General features: G+C 40.6%; 2 protein-coding genes across 4 annotated transcripts; one reads left to right on the forward strand and one right to left on the reverse strand.

Annotated features, from left to right (window-relative positions):
- Positions 1-2,808: 2,808 nt before the first annotated feature.
- Positions 2,809-12,795, forward strand: LOC148369055 (polyhomeotic-like protein 2). The gene is made up of 7 exons (XM_088329876.1): positions 2,809-2,985; positions 7,143-7,305; positions 7,571-7,649; positions 8,390-8,501; positions 10,711-10,837; positions 10,908-11,097; positions 12,539-12,795. The coding sequence occupies exons 2-7, from the start codon at positions 7,168-7,170 to the stop codon at positions 12,691-12,693; spliced, it is 801 nt and encodes a 266-aa protein (XP_088186002.1). The 5' UTR covers positions 2,809-2,985; positions 7,143-7,167; the 3' UTR covers positions 12,694-12,795.
- Positions 12,796-15,201: 2,406 nt separating this feature from the next.
- On the reverse strand, positions 15,202-22,448 carry kiaa2013 (KIAA2013 ortholog). 3 transcript variants are annotated; one of them, XM_088330979.1, is made up of 4 exons: positions 22,222-22,448; positions 21,155-22,137; positions 16,191-17,044; positions 15,202-16,118 (listed from the first exon to the last, which is right to left on the reverse strand). In XM_088330979.1, exons 2-4 carry the CDS (start codon positions 22,110-22,112, stop codon positions 16,104-16,106), a joined length of 1,827 nt encoding a protein of 608 aa, XP_088187105.1. In that variant the 5' UTR covers positions 22,113-22,137; positions 22,222-22,448; the 3' UTR covers positions 15,202-16,103. The 3 variants fall into 3 exon arrangements, with proteins under 3 accessions (XP_088187105.1, XP_088187104.1, XP_088187106.1); XM_088330978.1 differs by having other exon boundaries at positions 21,155-22,447; XM_088330980.1 differs by having other exon boundaries at positions 15,202-17,044; positions 21,155-22,447.
- Positions 22,449-22,660: the final 212 nt, after the last annotated feature.

Raw genomic sequence — 22,660 nt, forward strand, 5'->3', positions numbered from 1 at the left:
GAGACTTGCGCTGCAAAGTTTCGCAGTTTCGCGCAGGATGAAACTGCTTTGGGTCTTCTCAAGGCGGTCGGATAGAACAGTGCACGCACTAGCGATTCTGTAAAGCGAGAGAATCGCACGCTCAGACATTCAGCTCTATTTTCCGTTTAGCCCTTCCAAATAAAAGCATTACATTATAAGTTTAACAGTATAGCAATTAATTTGTTACCTTGCTTTCATTCAGAAAGTGGATCTTATTTTGTATGAAACATATATACATTATACATGAAACAGTAATTACCACATTGTGTATGTGTTAAAAAAAAGACCGGAAGTGCTTTCAGCGATGTTACCGAGCTATACCCAGAGTCGGCCCAAGGCATAAGCGAGCGAAGCGGCTGTTTAGTGCCCCGTAACCACTAGGGGGCCCCCAAGAGTGATTAACTTTTTTGGGTCCCCATTGTCACTTTGTGTTTCCACTCCAAAATACTTCTATAAACACAACAAAAATACTACGCACTAACAACAAAACTAAATATCAAATATAGTGCCTAAAAACAGAGACCTCAAATATAATTTTGCTTTCATTCTGAAAATAAGAAAATAGAACAGAATGAATACAGAAATACAACAGTAATACTATATTACAACATACTACTACAAAATTATTCACTCCAAAAATACTACAAAAAAGACAACTACAGTAATATTACAAAAATACTAAAATGACAAAATATACTACTCTAGAAATACTACAAAAAATCTACAATAAGACTACTAAAATACAGCGTATTTATACTTCTACTGAAATGCTAAAAAAATACATAATACCAAAACATAAAATAACAACTAGAGAAAAAATACTACAAAAATACGACTACAAGAGGTTTACTACGGAAATACTGCAAATTACACTTATAGCGATAATACAAAAATTCTCCTATGGAAATACCACAAAAATAAAACTACAGCAACACTGAGCTACAAAAATACTTCAGAAATACTACAGATATACCACACACATTCTTATATGGAACTACTCCAAAATACAACAGAGATAGTACAAAAAATACTTTGTTAGTTTGTTTGTTTGTTTTCTTTCTTTCTTTCTTAGTTTTCTTTCTTTCTTTCTTTCTTTCTTTCTTTCTTTCTTTCTTTCTTTCTTTCTTTCTTTCTTTCTTTCTTTCTTTCCTTCTTTCTTTCTTTCTTTTGTTCTTTCTTTCTTTCATTTAAAATCCTGCTCTACATTTACATGGCCATTCATAACCTTGCCCCCTCCCTACTTCTCTGACCTCCTCCACACTGCCACGCCATCCCGCACCCTCAGATCATCCTCCTCCCTCCATCTCACTATAACCCCTGCCTGCCTCAGCTTTCAGCCGCTCTGCCCCCAGCTCTGGAACTCATTGCTGCCTGACCTCCGAAATTCTGCGACCCTATCCACCTTCAAATCCGGACTCAAAACTCACTTCTTCAGACTTCCCTTTTCTTGACCATCTGCCTCACATTCATCCCCTTTTAAACTCTAAAATGTTTTATTTGCTATTTATTATTTGCTTGTTTTACTCTTGCGTTATTGTAGTGTCCTATTATATGTACAGCGACCTTGGGTGTCCTGAAAGGCGCTTCGAAATACAATGTATTATTATTATTATTTTTATTCTTTGTCTTTTCTGTCTTTCTTTCTCTCTTTCTTTTTCTCTGTCTTTCTTCCTTTCTCTCTGCCTTTCTCTCTTTCTTTTCTCCCTCCCTCTCTCTATGTTCTATCTCTTTTTCTTTCTTTGTTTCTTTCTTTGTTTCTGTCTTTCTTTGTTTTATTTAATTGATTCTTTGCTTCTGTCTTTTTTGTTTGTCTACTTGCCTATGTTTCTTTTTTTCTTTATTTCTTTCATTCTTTGTCTTTTCTGTCTTTTCTTCTCTCTTTCTTTTTCACTGTCTTACTTTCTTTCTCTCTTTCTTTTCTCTCTCTCTATTTTCTACCTCTTTTTCTGTTTTTGTTTGTTTCTTTGTTTGTTTCTTTGTTTGTTTCTGTCTTTCTTTCTTTGTTTTTTTGTTTCTGTCCGTCTTTGTTTGTTTATTTGTCTATTCGTTTCTTTCTTTCTCTCTTTCTTTCATTCTTAGTCTTTTCTGTCTTTCTTTCTCTCTTTCTTCTTCTCTGTCTTTCTCTCTTTTGTTCTCTCTTTCTTTTCTCTCTCTTTCTCTATTTTCTACCTCTTTTTCTGTCTTAGTTTCTTTGTTTGTTTCTTTGTTTGTTTCTTTCTTTTTTCTTTGTGTGTTTCTTTGTTTGTTTGTTTCTTTGTTTGTTTTTCTTGTTTATTTATTTCTATTTCTTTCTCTCTTTCTTAGTCTCTATGTTTGCACTTTCTTTTTTTTCTTTTTCTCTTTCTTTTTTTCTCTTCTTCTTTCTTCCTTTATTCTCCCTCTCTCTTTCACCCTATCTCTCTCTCTTTCTTTTCTTTCTTTCTCTCAATCTACTCTTACTCTCACTATTTCTCTTTCTTCCTCCCTTTTTCTTTGTGTTTTTTCCTCTCTTCCTCTTTCTTATTGCAATAATCAACCTGGTAATAACATACGAACAATATAATAAGTAGCACAAGGGAAGTTGTTTTTGGGAGAAATGCGTATCAAATTAAGCACTCATTAGTAACAATAAGTAGCTCGACGCTTGAAGCCGAGACACCAGATGTACAATGTCCTTTCGGTATATTTTTTTCATCCTTATTTGGTGTAACACAATGACGCCAAACTCCCACGCGTGGGGCGCAAATTAGTCGAGTCTTTTATTTTGAAGGTTGACACCAGAAGTAGTGGCCGGAGGTTTGTTATTGTTCGACACGCGCGTGTAAACCAATGCAATTGTTGTTGTGCGGCTTCTGTCCCGTGCTAAAAGTTGCCGTTTATTTGTTTTTCTCCTTCAAAGCCCCTAAAATGAAACGATGAAGTAATTTGGGCTGCAGTTCGCTCGGCTTTGGTCGAATAGGAGTTAGCAGAGAGAGAAAAAGAACGGTGAGTGAATGAAACATCGAAAACAGAACAAAGGGGTCCTCTTCCCTGGAAATCACCATTGTTTAACCCGGAGGGCGCTTTTTTCCCTTAAGGGTTCCGAATTTGGCTTCTCTCAAATAAAGGCGTGTAGTTCATGCAAAACCTGCGTTTTTTTCACGCTCTCCCTCATTATTACTCAAAAAATGTAGCTTTTCATTTTGTGAAAAGAGCCCGTGCAAAAAGATATCCTATCTCCAACAACGTCAATATTTGCTATTATTTACTTATTTTCATGGGAATTCAATTTCTGAGTTTCTAAGTATTTGTTGCATTTCTTATAGGGAAACTCAAGTTTAGCTTCGTATGGACGACAAGAAGGGTTTTTTTTGTCGGTTACGATAGAGTTCCGTTGTGCTGCAGTTTATCCACTATTTTTACCTGAATCAGTACAAACTGCCATATCCTGCCTAGTAGAACAGCAATAAAAACGACATCAGTTGCTTAAGTTAAGAAGCATATACTTTAACCAAAACGGTACACTAAAGTTATTCATGCTGATGAAAATATCAAAACTCTACCGTTTATGAGAGAAAAATAACTGGTCCATAAGTAGTAACATATTATCTCTATATCCGGCGACCCTACTGAGGATAGGCGGTGAAAATAATGGATGGATACCCATCCATCCATCCATCCATCCATCCATCCATCCATCAGCTGCATGGCTTATCCTCAGTAGGGTCACAGGGATGCTGGAGCCCATCCAAGCTATCTTTGGGTAGTGGGCAGGGACACCTTGAACTGTTTGCCAGCGATACCGGCCAATTAACCTGAAAGGCATGTTTTTGGATGTGGGAGGAAACCCACACAGGCACAGGGAGAACATGCAAACTCCACTGTGTGGAAGCCACGGTAGTGGACTTGAACCCTGAACCTCTGCACCATGGGGCTGCGCGCTAACCACCCAGCTCCCACACATACACACAAACAAGGTCTAAAATGCACAAGAATTAAAACTAAGGAGACTCAAAGTGAACAAAAAAACACTACTTGACTTCTCATTTCTCGCTCAGTCTTTTTGAGGTTTTTGGGTACCCTTAGCAGCAGGATGGTAGACAATTATGTGCGCTCCCTTTAGGTAAAGCTCACTTCATGTTAAATGGTTACTAATTTCTCGACCTACAGATATTCCGAAAAAATGATAGTTTATGCGATTTCGCTTATTCTTTAAAGCGTTATTATGTTTTTTTGTTATTTCTAAATAAAGGTTGGGGTTCATCGTTTGAGGTGTTTCTCAAAAAAGTTGAAATTTTGAATATTTTCTCTATTAGGTATAAGTCAAGAATGCCAGGCAAAGTTCAAAGAGCCCTTATGCTTATTTTCCACCTAGTCTGTACTTGATGTTTTTTAATAATGTATTCATCTTATATATTAAGAAATTTAGAACATTATTATGCCAAAAAAACACTTCTGATGCATTTTGAAATATTTAACGGATATGATCAAATGTTGTGCTTAAAAACGGGCACAATATACTACTTTGCTTTAATTGTAAGTGTTTCAAAACTAATTTGATGAAATAGTTTATTTCGGGGCAGCACGGCGGCGCAGTGGTTAGCGCGTGTGTGGCACAGTTCTAAGGTCTTGGGAACCTCCTGTGTGGGTTCAAATCCAGCTACCAGACTTCCTGTGCGGAGTTTGTATGTTCTCCCTGTTCTTGCGTGATTTTCCTCCGGGCACTCCGGTTTCCTCCCACATTCCAAAGATATGCATTTTGGGTAAATTGGCCAATCCAAATTGTCCCTAGGTGTGAATGAGCGAGCGAGTTGTCTGTCCCTGTGTGCCCTGCGATTGCCTGGCAACCAGTTGAGGGTGTCCCCTGCCCACTGCCTGATGATTGCTGGGATGGGCTCCAGCACCCCCGCGACCCTACTGAGGATAAGCGGTGCAGCTAATGAGATGAGATGAGTTTATTTCGGCAGTTGCTTTAGGAGATAGAGCGCTCGTCTTGGGATCAAGGGATCCCAGTTCGAATCCCAGCTCGTCCATGTTACATGTCAAAGTGTCCTTGGGTAAGACACTGAACCCCTAATACCCCCAATAAGCAGGTTAGCGTCTTACATGGCTGCAATACAAGGCCGCTATTGGGAAATGTGAAGCACATTGTAAAGCGCTTTGGGAAGTCATTGACTTGAAAAGCGCTATAGAAATGCAGATCATTTAATTTCATTTCATATTTATTAAAGAAAAAATGAAATACGCTATATACATGGAAACATAGTCAACGAGACTGCCGTTTTATGTGTTTCTCCCCTTAAAAAACACCTACTGATCAGAAATGTCATGATTACTGATGTGAATCACTTGTGCCCGCTCCTTTGGCGCCAACTGGCTCGGACTCTGATTGGCTCCCGATCAGTACTTGTACCCACTCCTGTCTTTTCCCTGTTGTCAGTCCGTCTGCGAACCTCAGTTAACACTAGGCAAGCCTTTTTCGACCCTGACTCCCACCTGTCCCGATTTTTGCTCCTGTCTGTCCTCCGGCTTCGCCCTGTTTTTGATCCTGACCACGTCTGCTCTCCCGTCCCGGCTTTAGACCTCTTTTTTTTTCCCCGACCACGTCTACTCTCCTTCCCTGGCTAACGACTCGCTTCCGAACCCGTCTCCTGTCCCGGCTACTGACCCGTTTTCCGTTCCTGACACCGGCATCGCTCGCCACTGAAGTTCCGCGTTCAGAGCGACCTGCTTCCCGCGTCCAGCAATCACCGGATAGTGGGCGCAACCCTTTTCCTTTCTTCCATTAAGACTTGTGAGAAACGCAACGCAAGTGGGTCCTGTCTCCGTTCTGATCCTGACAAGAAAGAAAAAGACTACAATTTTTTTTTTAAATTCAAACGACAACAATCTGTACTCGAAAAATAGTATTTTTGTCTTCGGCTGCTTTTTTTTAAAGCGAGATTAAGATTTCTGCATTGGTAAAAGTTTGCCGCTTCCGGTTTTGAACAGCACATGTTGTTTTTCTTTTATTCTCCAAAGACCTGGCGTCCACATCCGTGGAATGCACATGAAACAAGAAGCTCTGGTCCCAAGAGTCGAATATTTTTGGAGATGGATTGTGTTTTGTGTGTAACTAGAGCAGGTACATCCAAAGTCCGGCCCGGGGGCCAATTACGGCCCATGATGAAAATTTTACTGGCCCGCTGCCTCTGTCATAAAATATATAATATGTGGCCCGCCTGGAAAAATGACCACAGTATGAAATAAAAAATCTTTTACCAGATTCTGGCTGTAGCCCTTTGGCCACCTTTCCATTGGCTTTCTCTGAGAATTTTATCCAACCCCATTTCCCACATGGTGACTGTAAATGAAAAAAGGAAAGTTGATTGTGAGGGCTGCCGCTTCCAGGAGAAGTGAAAATTGGAGTATTTTTTTTACCAAAATCCGAAACAGTAGTGTCTGCCTAGTTTGTCAATGGACTGAAGCTGTTTTCAAGGAATATAATCTCAAAAGGCACTCCCAGGCGAAACATACAAAAATTTAACTGGAAACGAATGCTGTGAAAAGGTAAAGCAACTGGAAGCTGTTTTAACTGTTTTCATGAGACCTTGCCAGTCAAATGAAAATGCTACAAAGGAGAGCTAAGAAGTTGCAACGCTGATCGTCAAGCACTACAAACCTTTCACGGAGGGGGGATTTGTTAAAGATTGGTCAGGGAATTCCAGGCTGAATAGTCGGCCCTCATACATTTTCATCTTACCAAATCCGGCCCGCTGTCTGAAAAGTTTGGACACCCCTGAACTAGTGTGTACGATAATATCTACTGCTTTTTAATGTCAAAAGGTTGCCATGTATGTGTAGATATCTGCATTTATGTTTATTCATAGATACAAATCGTGTATAGCTAATGTATCGGATGTGAGACTTTGGGTAGTTACAAAAAATCAAATAAATCGTTTTTTCCTACTGACCCTGCCCATCTGCCAAATTAGTTACCCCGGTCCAACCCAGGATTGAAAAAGTTTGCCCACCCCTGTGTTCGCCTCACATAGACCAAATGCCAGAAAGCACGAATGTTAATGGTCCAAACCCACTCCCTACTGTTAATATCCCATCCAATGATCTGAGAATTTGTTTTTTAATGACTTAATCCCATGAATATTATATTTTGTTGTTGTCAGGTGACGAGTATCCCGCGCTCCAGTCATGACCGCTGGGAATGGCAATACAAACAGTAGTCGACACAGAGGAGAGAGCAAACCAGCCCAGGCAGTAGTTAAATCCCACATCCTGACCCATTTAATAGAGGGCTTTGTTATCCAGGAGGGTGCTGAGCCGTTTCCTGTGAGTGTTTTGCTATGGTCACACAATACACGCTTATAAAATGCACAGTTTGGAATGCTAGTGTACTGGTAAAACAGTTTAAATGTGTTATCATTATTAAAATGAATAATTGTTTATATTATTTCAAAAGTTTTTCGCATAGTCAGTTTTTTTCTACGACAAAACAAATCTTGATGCGCATCCATTCTTCATTGTTGACTATTTGCAGTTGCAAATAGTACAACTCATTATCATTCCCATCACTATCATCTTTTTCTGCTTTTAGTTGGAGCGTCCTTCCTTTTCAGTTGATTGCCTCAGAAGACAAACGTCAGACTCAAAAATGAACGGCCTTCCGCCAAAGGGTAAGATTCACTTTGTTTGGAAGAAAGTGGCATTGTTTTTTTTTTCAACCTCAGGATAAGACCCTAAATAGAAAAAAGATCCCTCTTCCTGAAGCTAAGGCACGCTTTTTGTGCCATTATTTTTACTAGTCCGGCCCCTGTGAGAGTGGTGAGAGTTGGACACCCCTGCTCTACATTGTCATTTATGCCATTTGTCAGTGATGCAGGCTGCAGTGAGGGCTCCCTCACTATTTTTATTTTATTTTTTACAAAAACTGATAGGACTATAGAAATCACGTGACTGTCATTTCTTGTAAAGTTCGCCCACGATACTACTACCATAGACGGCCCCATCTCTGGAGGGGACGAGGCGACGTACAGGGATGAGTCACTGACAACGTGGTGTTCGGAAAACAACCTTCTATTGAACACCACAAAAACAAAAGAAGTCATACTGGACTTCAGGAGGAAAAGCAGGAACCCAGCACCACTGACTATAAATGGAGACTGTGTAGAGAGAGTCTTTCAAATTCCTGGGTGTGCACATCTCCGACGACCTCTCCTGGTCTGCAAACACCAAAGCGGTGATAGGGAAGGCCCAGCAGCGACTCCATTTCCTGAGAGTGCTCAGGAAAAATCATCTAGAATCATCTATGTGTAACTGGAGTGCCACGTCCAATTTTGTTGTCACAATATGTTCAACCCATTTTGTAACAATGATAATAAAGGTATATTCTGTATTCTATTCTAAATTCTATCAGATTCGAAGGCTCAACAAGAGCCCATGCTTACCTGCGAGCTTTGTGGCAAGGTGGACTTTGCGTACATCTTCAAACGGTCCAAGAGGTTCTGTTCGACGTCATGTGCCAAAAGGTAATCAAGCGTGACCTACTTTGTTTGCCATCATATTAATATTCAAGTCTTGATCCACATATTGAAATAACAGATCAGCGGTCGGGAACATATGGCTCGCGGGCCAGCTATAGGTCTTTTCATGAGAACATCTAGTTCGGAGAAAGAGTAAGGGCTATCTTTTCTGTGTCTTTCCAGTTGTAGAATATGCAAACCTAAAGCGACGCATTGGGTGCTTGGTTCAGTCCAGAACATATAGGGAACAGCAGAGGTTGACCGATTAGCAAGCAGACCGATTATCGGCACCGATATTTGGGAATTTTAATTTATATCGGGATCGGCTTTTTTTCCCCTCGGATTATTATTATTAAGTCACAGATGCAACCCCTGAGACTCTAGTTTATTTGCTCCTACAAACCCTCTTCCCTCCCCTCCCTGCTACCCACCGTGCACCTTCTGATTGGATAAGCGACCTGGGGCGGAGCCACTAAAGCAGGAACATAAGAGAAATAGCTCTGCTAACTCGCCCTGACATTCCTGTGTCAGTGATATTAAAGCATGTTTGCGATTAAGTCATAGCAGAAAAACTGTAGTTTACTTGTTTTAAAGACAAATTTTCATATGGAGACTGATATATTAGTTCTTATTATAACATTAGTTCGTCAACCAGGCGTGTATGTTTGTGATTGAGAGAAAAAGCGAAAAAAAATCACGCCGAAGTGGAAGTGATTAGTTCTCTCACCATAACATTAGTTTGACTAAAACATGATTGCCCAAACTTTTCCATATACCAGTTTCGTTGAAATGTCTGGGAGCTATTTCAGTTTTATGTACATTTGTGTGAGGTCCGCTGAGCCTAATTTTAATTCCCACGGTTAGTTTTCGGTTTTAGTGAAAGATTTGGTCATGTTAGTTGTGTTGAAATTCTAATGTATTTACTGTAAAAGGGTTCAGAGAGCTATTAAAGTTTCATTTAACTCTAAAACACATTTTTTTGTTTCTTTTTGATAATCAAATATTTCTTACGCCATTTTTTAAGCTTTTACAGCAAATGAATAACGGCTCCAAATATCAGCTCCAAATATCGGCCTTCTCTTAATACTAATAATCGGTATCGCTATCGAGCCTAAAAACCCCATATCGGTCGATCCCTAGGGCAAGGTCCTAGCAACAGTTTCAGTCACAGTGTTTCACCAACAGAGCCCATTTTGCTTGTACGTCTGTATGGAATCCTATATATTGAAGATCATAATACAATGTAAATTCCACTGTTGGGAAACTAAATGTGACATGATTTGACTTTATCATGAAAACCTGCAGAACAAACTGTGAACACCCGAAAAGGCAAGACAAGCACCGATAGCAATTTGATTCTTTAAGCCAGTGTTTTTCAACCTTTTTTGAGCCAGGGCAGGTTTTATTACATTGGAAAAATTTTGCGGCACACTACTAACTAAAAATGTTATAAAATGACATTGAACAGTATGTTTACTTACAGTATAATTTATAATACCCCCAGTTTTTACAGCTCAGACACTTGACAATGAGATAATATTTGGAGAAAATGATTCATAAATGTTTTATAAAATTTTAAAAAGTGACATTGGATAATTTCTCACGTCACACTTGACAATCTCTCACGGCACACTATTGTGCTGCGGCACAGTGGTTGAAAATCACTGCTTGAGCGGTCTGGGTGGGTGTATCTCTGCACACAAAGCACACTCCCTTCGCCCTCACTCACGCTCTCTGTTCTAAGGGTAAATACATCCGTATGCTTATTGTTTGCAGTATTTTGTGACATTTTTACTCTAGAACTCTGCTCGCACCTTGTTTTGAAACCATTATTTATAACAAAAAATGACCGTCAAAATGATCCTTATCAATCTTATATAAGTGTGGGGGAGACAAATTTTAATTGGTGTATTTGTTGACATGGGAGACAGGCTCTGGCATCATTATTATTTAATAGATTTGATTTAATCATCAAACGTCACACAGTGAAAAAAAAAGCGCTGACGAATTGGGTTTTGTCTGGAAAGCGGGTTTTGCGGTTTTGTTGAATTTTGTCTAATATATGGTGTAGCTCTTAAAAAAATCGAAATATTTGCTTTCATGGCTCCTTAAGTCTGAAAGTCTCCCGACCCCTGAATTAGATTCTGTTACAAATATTTGGGGATGGTGTGAGATGGGAAATATTACACTTGACCCAAGTGTTATTTTGTCATAGATACAACGTGGGATGCACAAAACGAATTGGGCTCTTTCCAAACCGCAAATCGACCCTAGAGGATGCAAAAAAACTGAGAGGAGTGAATGAGAATCACAACGATTCCAGTTTGGAGTTAAAAGAAAAGGTAAGGATCAAATAAGCTGTATTCAATGACGATGAAAGTTGTTTTTTGATAGCAGCACTTGTTCTTTCAGACACCTTCCTGTGTGAGGAGGACTTCGAATCACGCGACTCACCCAGCACATGGAGAATCCAGCCAATGTTCAGACTTGCCCAACTATAAACAAGACCAATGGGGGCCTGAGGTGCAAAACACCAAAATCCCGAGGGACCCCGGCCAGTGGAATGTGGATGACGTTTATGTTTTCATCTGCTCTTTACCAGGTGGGCAAAACAACTTTTTCTCCATTGTGTCGCTTTTGCTTTCTTCATGTATTGTATTGTCCGTCACGTGTGAGATATTTTTCACTGCAGCATATAGTTTGGGAGAATGATAGCTGCCCTGAATTTCCAACAGTCGCTCAATATCCACTTCTAGCCCATTGGAATTCCAATACAGCCATTTCTGGAAAACACAAAATTCTTATATACTCTCCGACCCACTGACGAGAAATTGGATTCAGTTATTTGGGGCAGAAGGTAGCCACTTGCTGGTGTAATGCACCTCTTCCACTCAACCATAGGTGGGTAGTAACGGAGCACACTGACTCGGGATCAGCTTTTTTACCCCTATTATTATTAAGTCACAGATGCGACCTCTGAGACTCTAGTTCTTTGCTCCTACAAATAAACGATAGATATAAGTGTGTCTTAAATCTAGATTAATCTCAGATGGCTCAGCAATCCACAGCACCGGGGGCTAAATGGAGAACGCTCTCAAGCCTTCAGATTTCTTCTTGGCTCTTGGAATCAATATTAGAACGGAATTTTCCGAGCAGAGGTTCCAAGCAGGAACATGGGGCGCAATCAAATCCGAAAGATGAAAGTCCATGTAAAAATTTGTATGTTTGGAATACAAATGTAAAATCACATCAAGATCAAACCTGTGTAACCCGCTTTACTCCACTCTACCCAACTGAGCAGTTCCCCAAAACGGATTTGGTCTCCACAGGAACAGTACAATGCCCAGCAGTCCCTCCTCTGTCCTTATTTACGTCGTCCTTGCAAGACTATGATGCACAGAGCTCACATAATCGTGAAATCAGTGCAATTTGTATATAGATATCCATTTGATACAAATTAAAAGCGACATGACTCGATTCAACATTGTAAAACAATTACCTTGAAATGCAAACAGACTCACCCGGTGAAGAAGCAACGTAGTAAACATCAGTTTTCAACAATCTTAGATATGGAACTCCAAGATAAACAAGATATACCCGTACTAAGGACTTAAGAGAAAAATGAGACACATGCTTGGCCAATATTGCCCACAGTCGTCAGGAACTCATACATTTAGGACTGAGTCGGAATCTACAATTTTTAAAATTTCTTTATGTTAAGGTTTTGGAGTTTTTCCTTGCCCTCATGTAGGTTTTAGATCAGGGGATGGTGTAATAATAGTCTATAGTCTGTAATAGTCCGTGGTCTGTGCAGCCCTTTGAGACTTCTTGTGATTAAGGGTGTCACAAATAAACATGACTTGACCTATATGACAGACAAAAACAGTGTAATAATATATAATATACATTTCAATCTATACAAAGCAGGATATTTGCGTGGGCATCAGTTGTCATCTTCAACATCATTTGACTGAGGACACACTCCTGATCAGTGGAATGCAAGCTGGGCTTGTATGCTGACAGTCGACCGTTTGTTTCCGCAGGTTGCCTGGAGATCGCGGAGGGCTTTCGTTCGCAAGAGATCGACGGCCAGGCTCTCCTCCTCCTGAAGGAGGACCACCTTGTAGGAGCCATGAACATCAAACTGGGGCCAGCGCTCAAGATCGCTGCCCAAATTGCCATGCTCAAAGACTTGTAGTTTATCTTTCAGGCACACATTTAATCTATATTTTTACACGTGATGCTGGTAATCCAAGTGTCCTTTTTGAGTCACGGAAATTGAAAGAAGTCTGTCACTGTTTTTCTTGCCTTTTTGTTCTTAACCTGGTGATTTGCACACAAAAATTGGAGCAGATTAGCTTGATAGATTTGGTTTCGAGGGGGAAAAAAAACACGATCGGTTTCATATATTTTCGTGTGGTTTCTCACAATCCCTGGCCAAATATTATGAAATCACCACTCTATGATTGTTGATTTCTGTGTAAATCACAAACTTTGTGGCTTTGAATCACAATCAGAATTGGAGACGACTTAGGACTAGCAGGAAAGAAAATGGTAAAAAAATAAATTGTAGGATCCATCCATTATCTGCACCGCTTATCCTCAGTAGGGTCGCGGGTGTGCTGGAGCCCATCCCAGTCATATTTGGGCAGTAGGCAGAGGACACCCCGGACCGGTTGCCAGCTAGTCGCAGGGCACAAAGGGACAGACAAGTCACTCGCTCATTCACACCTAGGGACAATTTAGAACAGCCAATTAACCTAACATGCATGTTTTTGGAATGAGGGAGGAAACTGGAGTGCCCGGAGGAAATCCACGCAAGCACGGGGAGAACATGCAAACTCCACACAGGAGGTTCTATCTCATGACCTTAGAACTGTGCCGCACACGCTCTAACCGCTATGCCGCCGTGCTGCCCAATTGTAGGATCATTGCCCCAATTAAAAAGTTCTTTGTATGCACCATTCCAGGTTTTAGCTCCTGCAACTTTATATTCTGCCAAGAGCAATGGAATGTGATAACTTTACTTGATTTTATACACTTTCAGATACAGCTGTAAGGTTTAACTGTTTTCTAGGGCGAATGGCTCAAATTTGACTAGAAACCTACAGTAAATAGTGACAAATCATAAAGCAATCTGATTTTTCTTTCTACTCATTGCAGTGACTTAATCTCAGTCACATAAGGATTTTATTAGAATATTTGCTTAAAAGTAAAGGGACAGTGTGGAATATTTAGTTCCTCGTAGTGGTATAAAAAACATTGAATATGAGGCAAAAATACATTATTATACCAATGTTATTTTTATGAAGACCAAAAAAAAAAACTTTTTTTTTTTTTACCTAGTGGAATCCTACCTACAGGTCGCCACCATGTTTATCTGGGATCTTGTCGCAAAGCTGTGCTCTGTGGCACTGTCTTTTGTTCACATTAGACAACAGTGCCATCTAGTGGTCAAATATTACTCACTAGGGCTTTAGGATTAAATAGACATTGTTTAATTGCACCCTTTTAATACTGAAAAAAAAAAACCAATATATGAATAATAATCAAAAACACACGAACTGATACAAGTTGTTTTTTAATACTTATAGGTCAGATAATTTTGTATTTGTTTTAAATAACATGAGGCGGCGCACCCCAAGGAAGCTGAAATGAAATGATGAAATGATCTGCATTTACATAGCGCTTTTCAAGTCATTGACTTCCCAAAGCGCTTTACAATTACATTTCCCAATGCCTTGTATTGCAGCCATGTAAGACGCTAACCTGCTTATTGGGGTTCAGTGTCTTACCCAAGGACACTTCGACATGTAACACGGACGAGCCGGGATTCGAACTGGGATCCCTTGATCCCAAGACGAGCGCTCTACCTTCTGAACTCTCCGCCCCAATTTGAACTTGTGTATTTTTGAACTGTCTTGTCTGGGGATTGAACTCATGACACTGTGTGTGCGACACACGCATCCTACCATTTGAGCTATCTGGGTAGTTAGTTAGCTGACATGATTGTCCCCCATGTTGCTGCTAAAGGTATCCCCAAAAACCCTGTGAAAGGCGTGGAACAACTTTGCGGTTTGGTCACTTTGTGTCTCCGCAGTTTGTAATCTTCCTTGCGCTTTGTAACACTCGTTTTCGGTTGCACTATACAGCAATATATAGTGGTCAAATGTAACAGAGCACTCGTGTCAGTTCCCTGGATCAGCACACCTGCTCTATAACCCGAAGTCAGTTAATAAGGTACTGATACTTTCTTTTTTCATCTATTGCACAAAAGAGGTTGATTTTCACTAATCATGCCATATATGTACAGCCAACCACCAAAGTAACTAAACGTACATATAGCGATAAGAGCCCTTTATCAGAAAACTACATCAGTCATGTTTATTTGTATAACCCTTAATCAAAAAGAGTCTCACAGAACACAGATTTTGGCAAATTAAAGACAATTATTACACCATCCCCTGATCTAAAACCCACATGAGGACAAGGAAAAACTCAAAAACCTCAACATGAGGAAAATGAAGAAACCTTAAGAAAGGTCCAGGCTGCAATGTCGCAGTCATAAACCATTATTTGCATTTTCTGCAAAAACAAAACACATCACATACTTGAATAAACAAATGCTTCACTTGTTTATAAGTAAACAAACGTAACTCAAGTATGTGGCTTGATTGAGCAAATGAGAGAACCAAAGCCAAGTAGATTATTTTTGTCAATTTATTTGAATGATTCTTCGAAAAATATCAACACACAGCAAAGAAGAAAATGCAAACATGTGGCAAGGTGTCATCAGGTGATGTGCTAACATAAAACCATTTGACAATGACGATCATGAATGCGTCATACGTACGTACACACCGCCTGCACTGTGCAGTTACCTCAGTTAAATTTCGCTCCTGGCCTTTTTAGCACACAAGAAGACTAATAGACCCTATCCGAGGTTTAAAGAATATTTAAAGCATTTCATTTGAACGTCAATTGGTATCTGTAGTTAAAATAACTTAAAAATATTTGCTTTTTGAATGTTTTGAGAAGCCTGATTGCAAAGGTTTCTTGCATTGATGCTCTCCAGCGGCCCGTTCAGAAACTTAAATCAACAAAAAACGATTGGCTTTCACTTGAACTAATACTAAATCTGCATACTCCAATCACATCCTGTTGTAGAATGATGTTAAGAATTCTTTTAAAGCTGTGTGAACCAACATGTTTATTTTGATCAGTTTGGGCTCAATCTGCAATTTGCACTAGTGTTCAATTATAGACTTACATGCTTTACAACAACATGAAGACGCAACACGCACACGCAGAAGACATTGATTCCGCTTTTCAGAAGACAAAATAATTGACCCAAGCATTAACTTCTTCAAATCATTTTGAAGAATGCAGGAAAAATGCATCATTGTGGTAATCAAGATCATGTGATTATCGAATCGAAGGCTGAAGCTGCTGTGTGGCCGTGTGAGCTTCCCGGTTAGCATTTTTTACGGCTGGCCCTTTGCACGATTTCATAAGTGCATTTAATCTGAACTCAAGAGTTTCCATCAAAAAGTTAAGGACAGATGTAATGTGTTTCATATTGGCGATGCAACTGTGCCACGAGAGAACTCAAGACCTGGAAATCTGTGCCAACACACACATAAAAAACAACAATCAGTTTGCAAACATTGATCTATCAGTTCTGTGCTGTTATACCTTGCTCCTGAAGAGGGGCTTGGCCCCCGGGCCACAGTACTCATTATAAATTAGCTTGAACAGGAAAAGGTGGAACAGCGTGATGAGCGAAGCCACGCTGAACCAGAAGAGGAAGGGCAGGCCCGGGTACCTGTTGGCCATGTGCTCCTCATGGTCCAGGATGGCCTTGAGGTGCAGCGTGTGGCGCAGGTCCTGCAGGTGGCGCAGGTCCGTAGAGAAGTAAAGCAACGGGGTAATGGGTTGGGTCACCATGACAGGGAATGTGTGACCTTTGACCTCAGAGGTCAACTCCACGGGTTCGTTAAGGCAGCCGGCTTCGCACGCGTAGAGCTTGACCGGTTTCTCCTGCTGCTTGACTGACACGTGGAGGAAAGGTTTGCCCTCCCCGTCTAGTAGGACGGCCAGGTTGATGAGATCTTGATTGTAGTGGACCCCCCTCAAAGCGTAGCTGTTGTGCAGCACGTCGGGGTCAGCCTGGAACTGGAGGTGATTCTCTGTGAACTGTAGCCCGCCGAAGCTGAGCGCCATCCCCTGCATGGCGCCGTGGGCGCCGGCTGCCACGAGCGCTTTGCAGCCCCTCTTCTGGAGGGTGAGGGTCCAAAGGGTGACCAGCTGCAGGATCTGAGCCGTGCTGCTCACCCTCTCCGGCCACAGGTTCTCTGCGTGCATGGTGGCGTGGCCGCTGAAGCAGTGGTCGGCATAGTTGAGGCTTGATTCCAAGCGGGCGCGCTCCTCGCTGCTGAGCCTGCGCTCCAACAAGGGGGCCATGGAGGAGGACAGGACATAGTAGAGCGTGGCGTTCACCGTTCGGCTTGACGGAGTGTGTGAGTCTGTGATCTTTCGCATCTCCACACCTGTGGAAATGAGCACAATAGGGACATTTTTTTCCATCACCGTTGAGCAAAGCGGCTGGGATCTAAATACATGTGTGTGTGTGTATACATACAAACATACACACACACAAATATATATATATATATATATATATATATATATATATATATATATATATATATATATATATAAATTCATGTATAATATACATATATACATACACTAACGATGAAAATTAGAGAACAACTAATAAAAAACTGTAATCATTTTGAAATAATGAAATAATACCATCCTCACCGTTTCACAGTTCAAGGACATTTTATTGTCTCTATATTATGTTACACTTTCTCTGAAGTGAAAGTCGTATTTTGGGGGGAAATGTATTTGATAAAATCCAATACTAAAAACATACAGGTCATGTTTTCGTGGGGTTTCTCACAATCCCTGGCAAAATATTATGAAATCACCACTCTATGAATGTTGATTTTTGTGTAAATCGCAAACTTTATGGCTTTGAATCACAATTAGAATTGGAGACGACTTAGGACTAGCAGGAAAGAAAATGGTAAAATAATAAATTGTAGGATCCATCCATTATCTGCACCACTTATCCTCAGTAGGGTCGCGGGTGTGCCGGAGCCCATCCCAGTGGTATTTGTCGTATATAAAATAAAATAGAGAATTATGCTAACGTTATAGGTACGAGCATATCTTTAACACACTCGTCAGTGACGATGTAATATAATGAGTTATTGAGATAACTCTAGCATAAAAAACAAGCTAACAAAACTATCATCTTCACTCCAAATTACTCAATCAAATATTGTTCTTTCGTGTCACTTTTACCAGTAAACAACTCCCAATAGGTTCCGGGTGGTAGACATAGACAATTTACGTCACGGTCGAAATTATCAACACAGGCCTAGAGCGCCCCCTTGAGATTTTGGGTGAAATTAACATGTGAAGTGATATACAGTACCGGTAATAAAAATTTAAAACTCAATGAAATGATAATGTGTTAATAGTTTCACATAGAAGTCTCACCAGAGTAGAAGTCGCACCCCCAGCCAAACTATGAAAAAGACTGTGACTTATAGTCCGGAAAATACATTATCTGTTTGTTAGTCTGTTTAAGTCCGTCCACACAAGAAAAGGGGGAAGGAGTTTAGATATGAGCCCCATTTTTCACAGGCAGCCAATTATGTTAACTTAGATGTAAAAAATGCACAAGAAGCTGACTTGGCACATAAGGTTCATCTCATCTCATTAACTGTACCGCTTATCGTCATTAGGGTCACATCTCCGGGCAGTGGGCAGGGGACACCCTGAACTGGTTGCCAGCCAATCGCAGGGCACACAGGGACAGACAACTCATTCGCTCATTCACACCTAGGGACAATTTGGACCGACCAATTCACCTGAAATGCATGTTTTTGGAATGTGGGAGGAAACCGGAGTGCCCGGAGGAAACCCACGCAAGCACGGGGAGAACATACAAACTCCGCACAGGAGGTCTAGAGCTGGATTTGAACCCACGCAGGAGGTTCCCATGACATGAACTGTGCCGCACATGCGCTAACCACTGCGCCGCCGTGCTGCCCCTCATAAGGTTCATCTGACTCAAAAAAATTTTCATTAAAAATGAGCAAGAGGATGACTGAACAGCTACTTTTTAAGTTCCAGTCTTCAGGTATCTTTTGTTTTCTCCTTGAAATATTTGCACTTTGAGGTAATCTTTTCCAAACAATAAATATATATATATATATATATATATACGTGTGTGTGTGTAGACAATTACATGCCAATATTTGAGCTGTTTGTACCCTAATTTCAGGATTTTAGTCTCCATTTGGACTCAGTCTTACTCTTTAGGTTTTGTCATGTGTCAATGACACTGCCCAAAAGGGAAATGCCACCCCAAAAATAGTTTTGCATCTGAACGCGGGAGAAGCTCCAACTTAAAACAAGGACAAACAGCCTAAGTTTCTTCCCCAGGGCCATCACCACCCTAAACAACCGCGCACAACTGTGAAGATGTATCTTGCAAGTCATTTGGGATTTTTTTGTTGCTGCTAAATGTCATTCTACTGCTTTTCATTGTACTATTGTTACGATGCCCTATTCTTCTTATTAGTTTTATAACTTGGGCCAGTCTCAAAGCACTATATGTGAATAGTTGGCCTATTTATTCCGACAGACCTTTGTCTTATTTTTCTCTTATGATCCTTTATTACATGTTTACACTGGAGTTCCATGTCTAATCTTGTCGCATACAATGTTTCACCAAGTTGATATAAATGACAATAAATACAATTAATTAATTTATATACCAGGTGGCCAACCATATGGACACTATAAAAGATGGCATTAACTACATATTGGCTGAGTGTTCTTATCTGAACCATTGAGTAATAAAACTGATTACATTTATTTTAATTGTTGCAGGTTTCTTCTGATAGGAATGAGTGGAGAGGTGCTGTGAAAGGACAGTGGGATTTTTGGATGTGTTCTAAAGGATGGGCGGGGCACCTGCCTGATGCGGCAGGGGTAAACAAGCGAAAGCTGTAGGATCGGGCCCTGCTGTTAAACAGAAGAGTGTGTTGTGTCACCCTGACCTGAGTGACATGGCTGCTTTCTTGTGTCCCGTTTCATCTGGAGGGACGAAAGCATGACCAACTTAGGTGCTGAGGTGTTTAACTTGTTCGGGTGTTTGGGCATTTGGGTTGGCAATGGTCACATTTTTTGTGTTTTTTGATACTTTTTTCTTTTGTTTTTGTGTATGTGTTGGTCTTGCTGTCGGTCAACCCTCTCAAGGGATATGACCAAGGTAGATGGATAGGTTTGTTTTTGGCATTATTGGGGACAAAATCACAAGGAAGTATATGAAACAGGGAAAAGGAACAGCCATTCACGTTGGTCCTATGTGTCAGTGCTTCAGCAGCGAATGTTTATTAACCCTTTCTGTAAGGCTAGGTGAACCAAGACGTTAATCTATCCCTCTTTTTTTTAAGTGATCACATAATATTGGTGGGGACAAAACAATGATTGCTCGATATTGGTGGGGGCAAAAGGCAAGTCTACGCCCATGTTTATTTTACACTACTGTGTCCACTAGGAGCACTAGTGCAAAGGTAGGTGAAATTATGACAATAGTTTAAGGAATTTAACCCAAAAAATGTTTGTCTTAAAAATTACTTATTTCAGTCAAAATTTGAAAGGAAGTGGTAAGAAATTAGCGAATAATTCTTTATTTTTTTTAAAGAAATATAATAAAATCAATATTGTGAAAACATGCTATATTTTGCCATTTCTCTCACCCCTTCACCTATGGATTAATTTAAAACAATCCCCTGCTTTAAAAAAGGGTCATTAAGGAAATCTTTTTATTATATTTGGCTTAATCAATATAAAAGTACCTTTTTTCCTTTGAACATTAGTTATGTTCAAAACATTTGTTAGAAAGTATCTGTCGCAAAGCGTTACTCTTCTTTGTTACTCTTCTTTGTTTTCATACACTTTTCAACTGACTAAGCACCTGTTAGTCCTTACTACTTTGCTTTCCTAAGTACATACTATATATTTTTTTACCAGAGCAATGACAGACAGCTGTCACAGTCTTGCTCCACGGATGACTGAGGAGATCATTTCTTCCTCATGCCATGAGGCTCTTTAACTCCACCCGGGGGAGTAAAAGCCCACATTAAACCACAGCCCCACATTTGCATATTACCCTAGTTTTATTACAGTGTGTATTTTATGTAGCACTATTTAAATACTCGGTATCAACACGGTACATTGGGTATTTATGTATCATATTCCTTTTACTTATTATTGTTTTATTTTCAACACAAGGATACTGCTGGAAGTATGAATTTCCCTACGGGGATGAATAAAGTATCTGGATTCATATCCCTTTCTAAACATAATTTAATTTTAAAGCTAGTTTTCCAACAACTCGTATCCCATTAAAAGAAGAAATATACCACTGTTTGTATATGATAGTTAATCTTTGGACTAATACACATTCCATCATTTAATAGCGCCCTGTTTAGGTGTTGCAAGTAGTCAAGTCATGTTTATTTGTGACATCTATCTATCTATCAATGAAGCGAGTGTTGCAAGGTGGCTACCTGAGAGGAAGAGGTCCATCCAGGCCTGCTGGTGATCTATGACCAGATCATCAACAGAAGACTTTAACAGCTCTGCAAGTTCTTTTTTGGCTCCATCCCGAAGCCTGGCAAAACTCTCCTCCAGCTTAGAAGACTCAATTGGCTCCGAAGTCCTCACAACAGACAGGATGTTTTCGGTGTGTTCAGATTTCTGTAAAACGTGGATCCGGTTGCTGAGCTTTTTGGTGACTACCACCACCAGCATAATTCGGTTTTTATCCAAAGGCACTCTTCCTGATGAAAGAACAATGTCTTTGTCCTCCACTTTGTCCACACTAGTTGAGAACCTGCCACCGGAGTTGACTTTGTTGTAGGAGATCTCGAAGAAAGTCGTTTTATCGGAAGGGTTGTTGATGTGGACTCTCTGAATGTAAACGTTTTGTCGACTCCTGTGCGCGAGAAACTCCGCTCTGATGGTCACGCAGTCTCGGGTTGACTTTGCAGCCGCGAAACAGGAGCATCGGACCGACAGCACAGAACCTTTTCGGAACCACATCATGGACGCCCGCACTTCGGTTTGCTTCTGCTCATGGTGAATGCCCACAATGGGAGGATATTCCGTCTGATGGACCGGTGCCGATCCAGGTTGCGAAGATGATGCCACCCATAGTTTGTTAGAGTCAGTGTCAATGAGGATATGGCCGTTACCTGATACAAAGGGCGTGTCTACTTGTTCCTGAGATGTGCTGTATAAACCCTCTCCACGGTCCATCAGAGACTTCCATCTATGTATCTCCGCCTGAAGACACTGCCCAGCTATGCCACCTGGCATATCCGAGCCACTAAATATCCTCCACTTGCGCTCTGCTCCAAGATACCAGTAGAATATGAGGAAGATAAGCAATACGATGACAAGCCTTCTCCCCCAGCTACTTGATAACAAGCCGGGTAGTCCCTTCAGTCGTTGCTGGAGCCACATTGTTTGCTTTAAACGGTCCAAGAGTCTAAACAATTAAAGTACCTAAATCTTCCAGTTTTAAAAAAAGTCATTGACTATTAGCATGATCCCAAGTGCCATGGCTACGCACCCAGGAGTTTGAAACAAAGCTGCAAAGAACGCGTCGCTGTGCTGGCTTTCATATTCGTCACAAATTTGGACTGGCAATCAACAGTTTAGCAATATCGGGTTACATTGTGTTAATTTTAATTTGATGTGTAAAAATATGAAGAAAAAGAAATACTCGAGAACCCACAGTCAGTAGATGCTACACTTCCGGCTTGTACAACAACTGTCACGAAAGCCAACTCATCGTAAAGCGTACAGAAAAGTCGTAACTTCCTCCTGTCGTTGAACCAGCGCGACGCCGCAAATAGTAAACATTGCCATCTAGCGTATTGGTTAATAAAATCACGCCCTTAGAGCGACGTGCCTACTGCGAGCCTAAGCTAGTCGGGTCAAACTATCAGGATCTTCCAAAACATGGAGGCAACAAATCAAAAAGAGATTGCCGGATGGATCATTGTGCT

This window comes from Urocampus carinirostris, chromosome 3 (assembly GCF_059441175.1).
Source record: "Urocampus carinirostris isolate Australia breed hairy pipefish chromosome 3, RoL_Ucar_1.0, whole genome shotgun sequence".
Lineage (NCBI taxonomy): Eukaryota > Metazoa > Chordata > Actinopteri > Syngnathiformes > Syngnathidae > Urocampus > Urocampus carinirostris.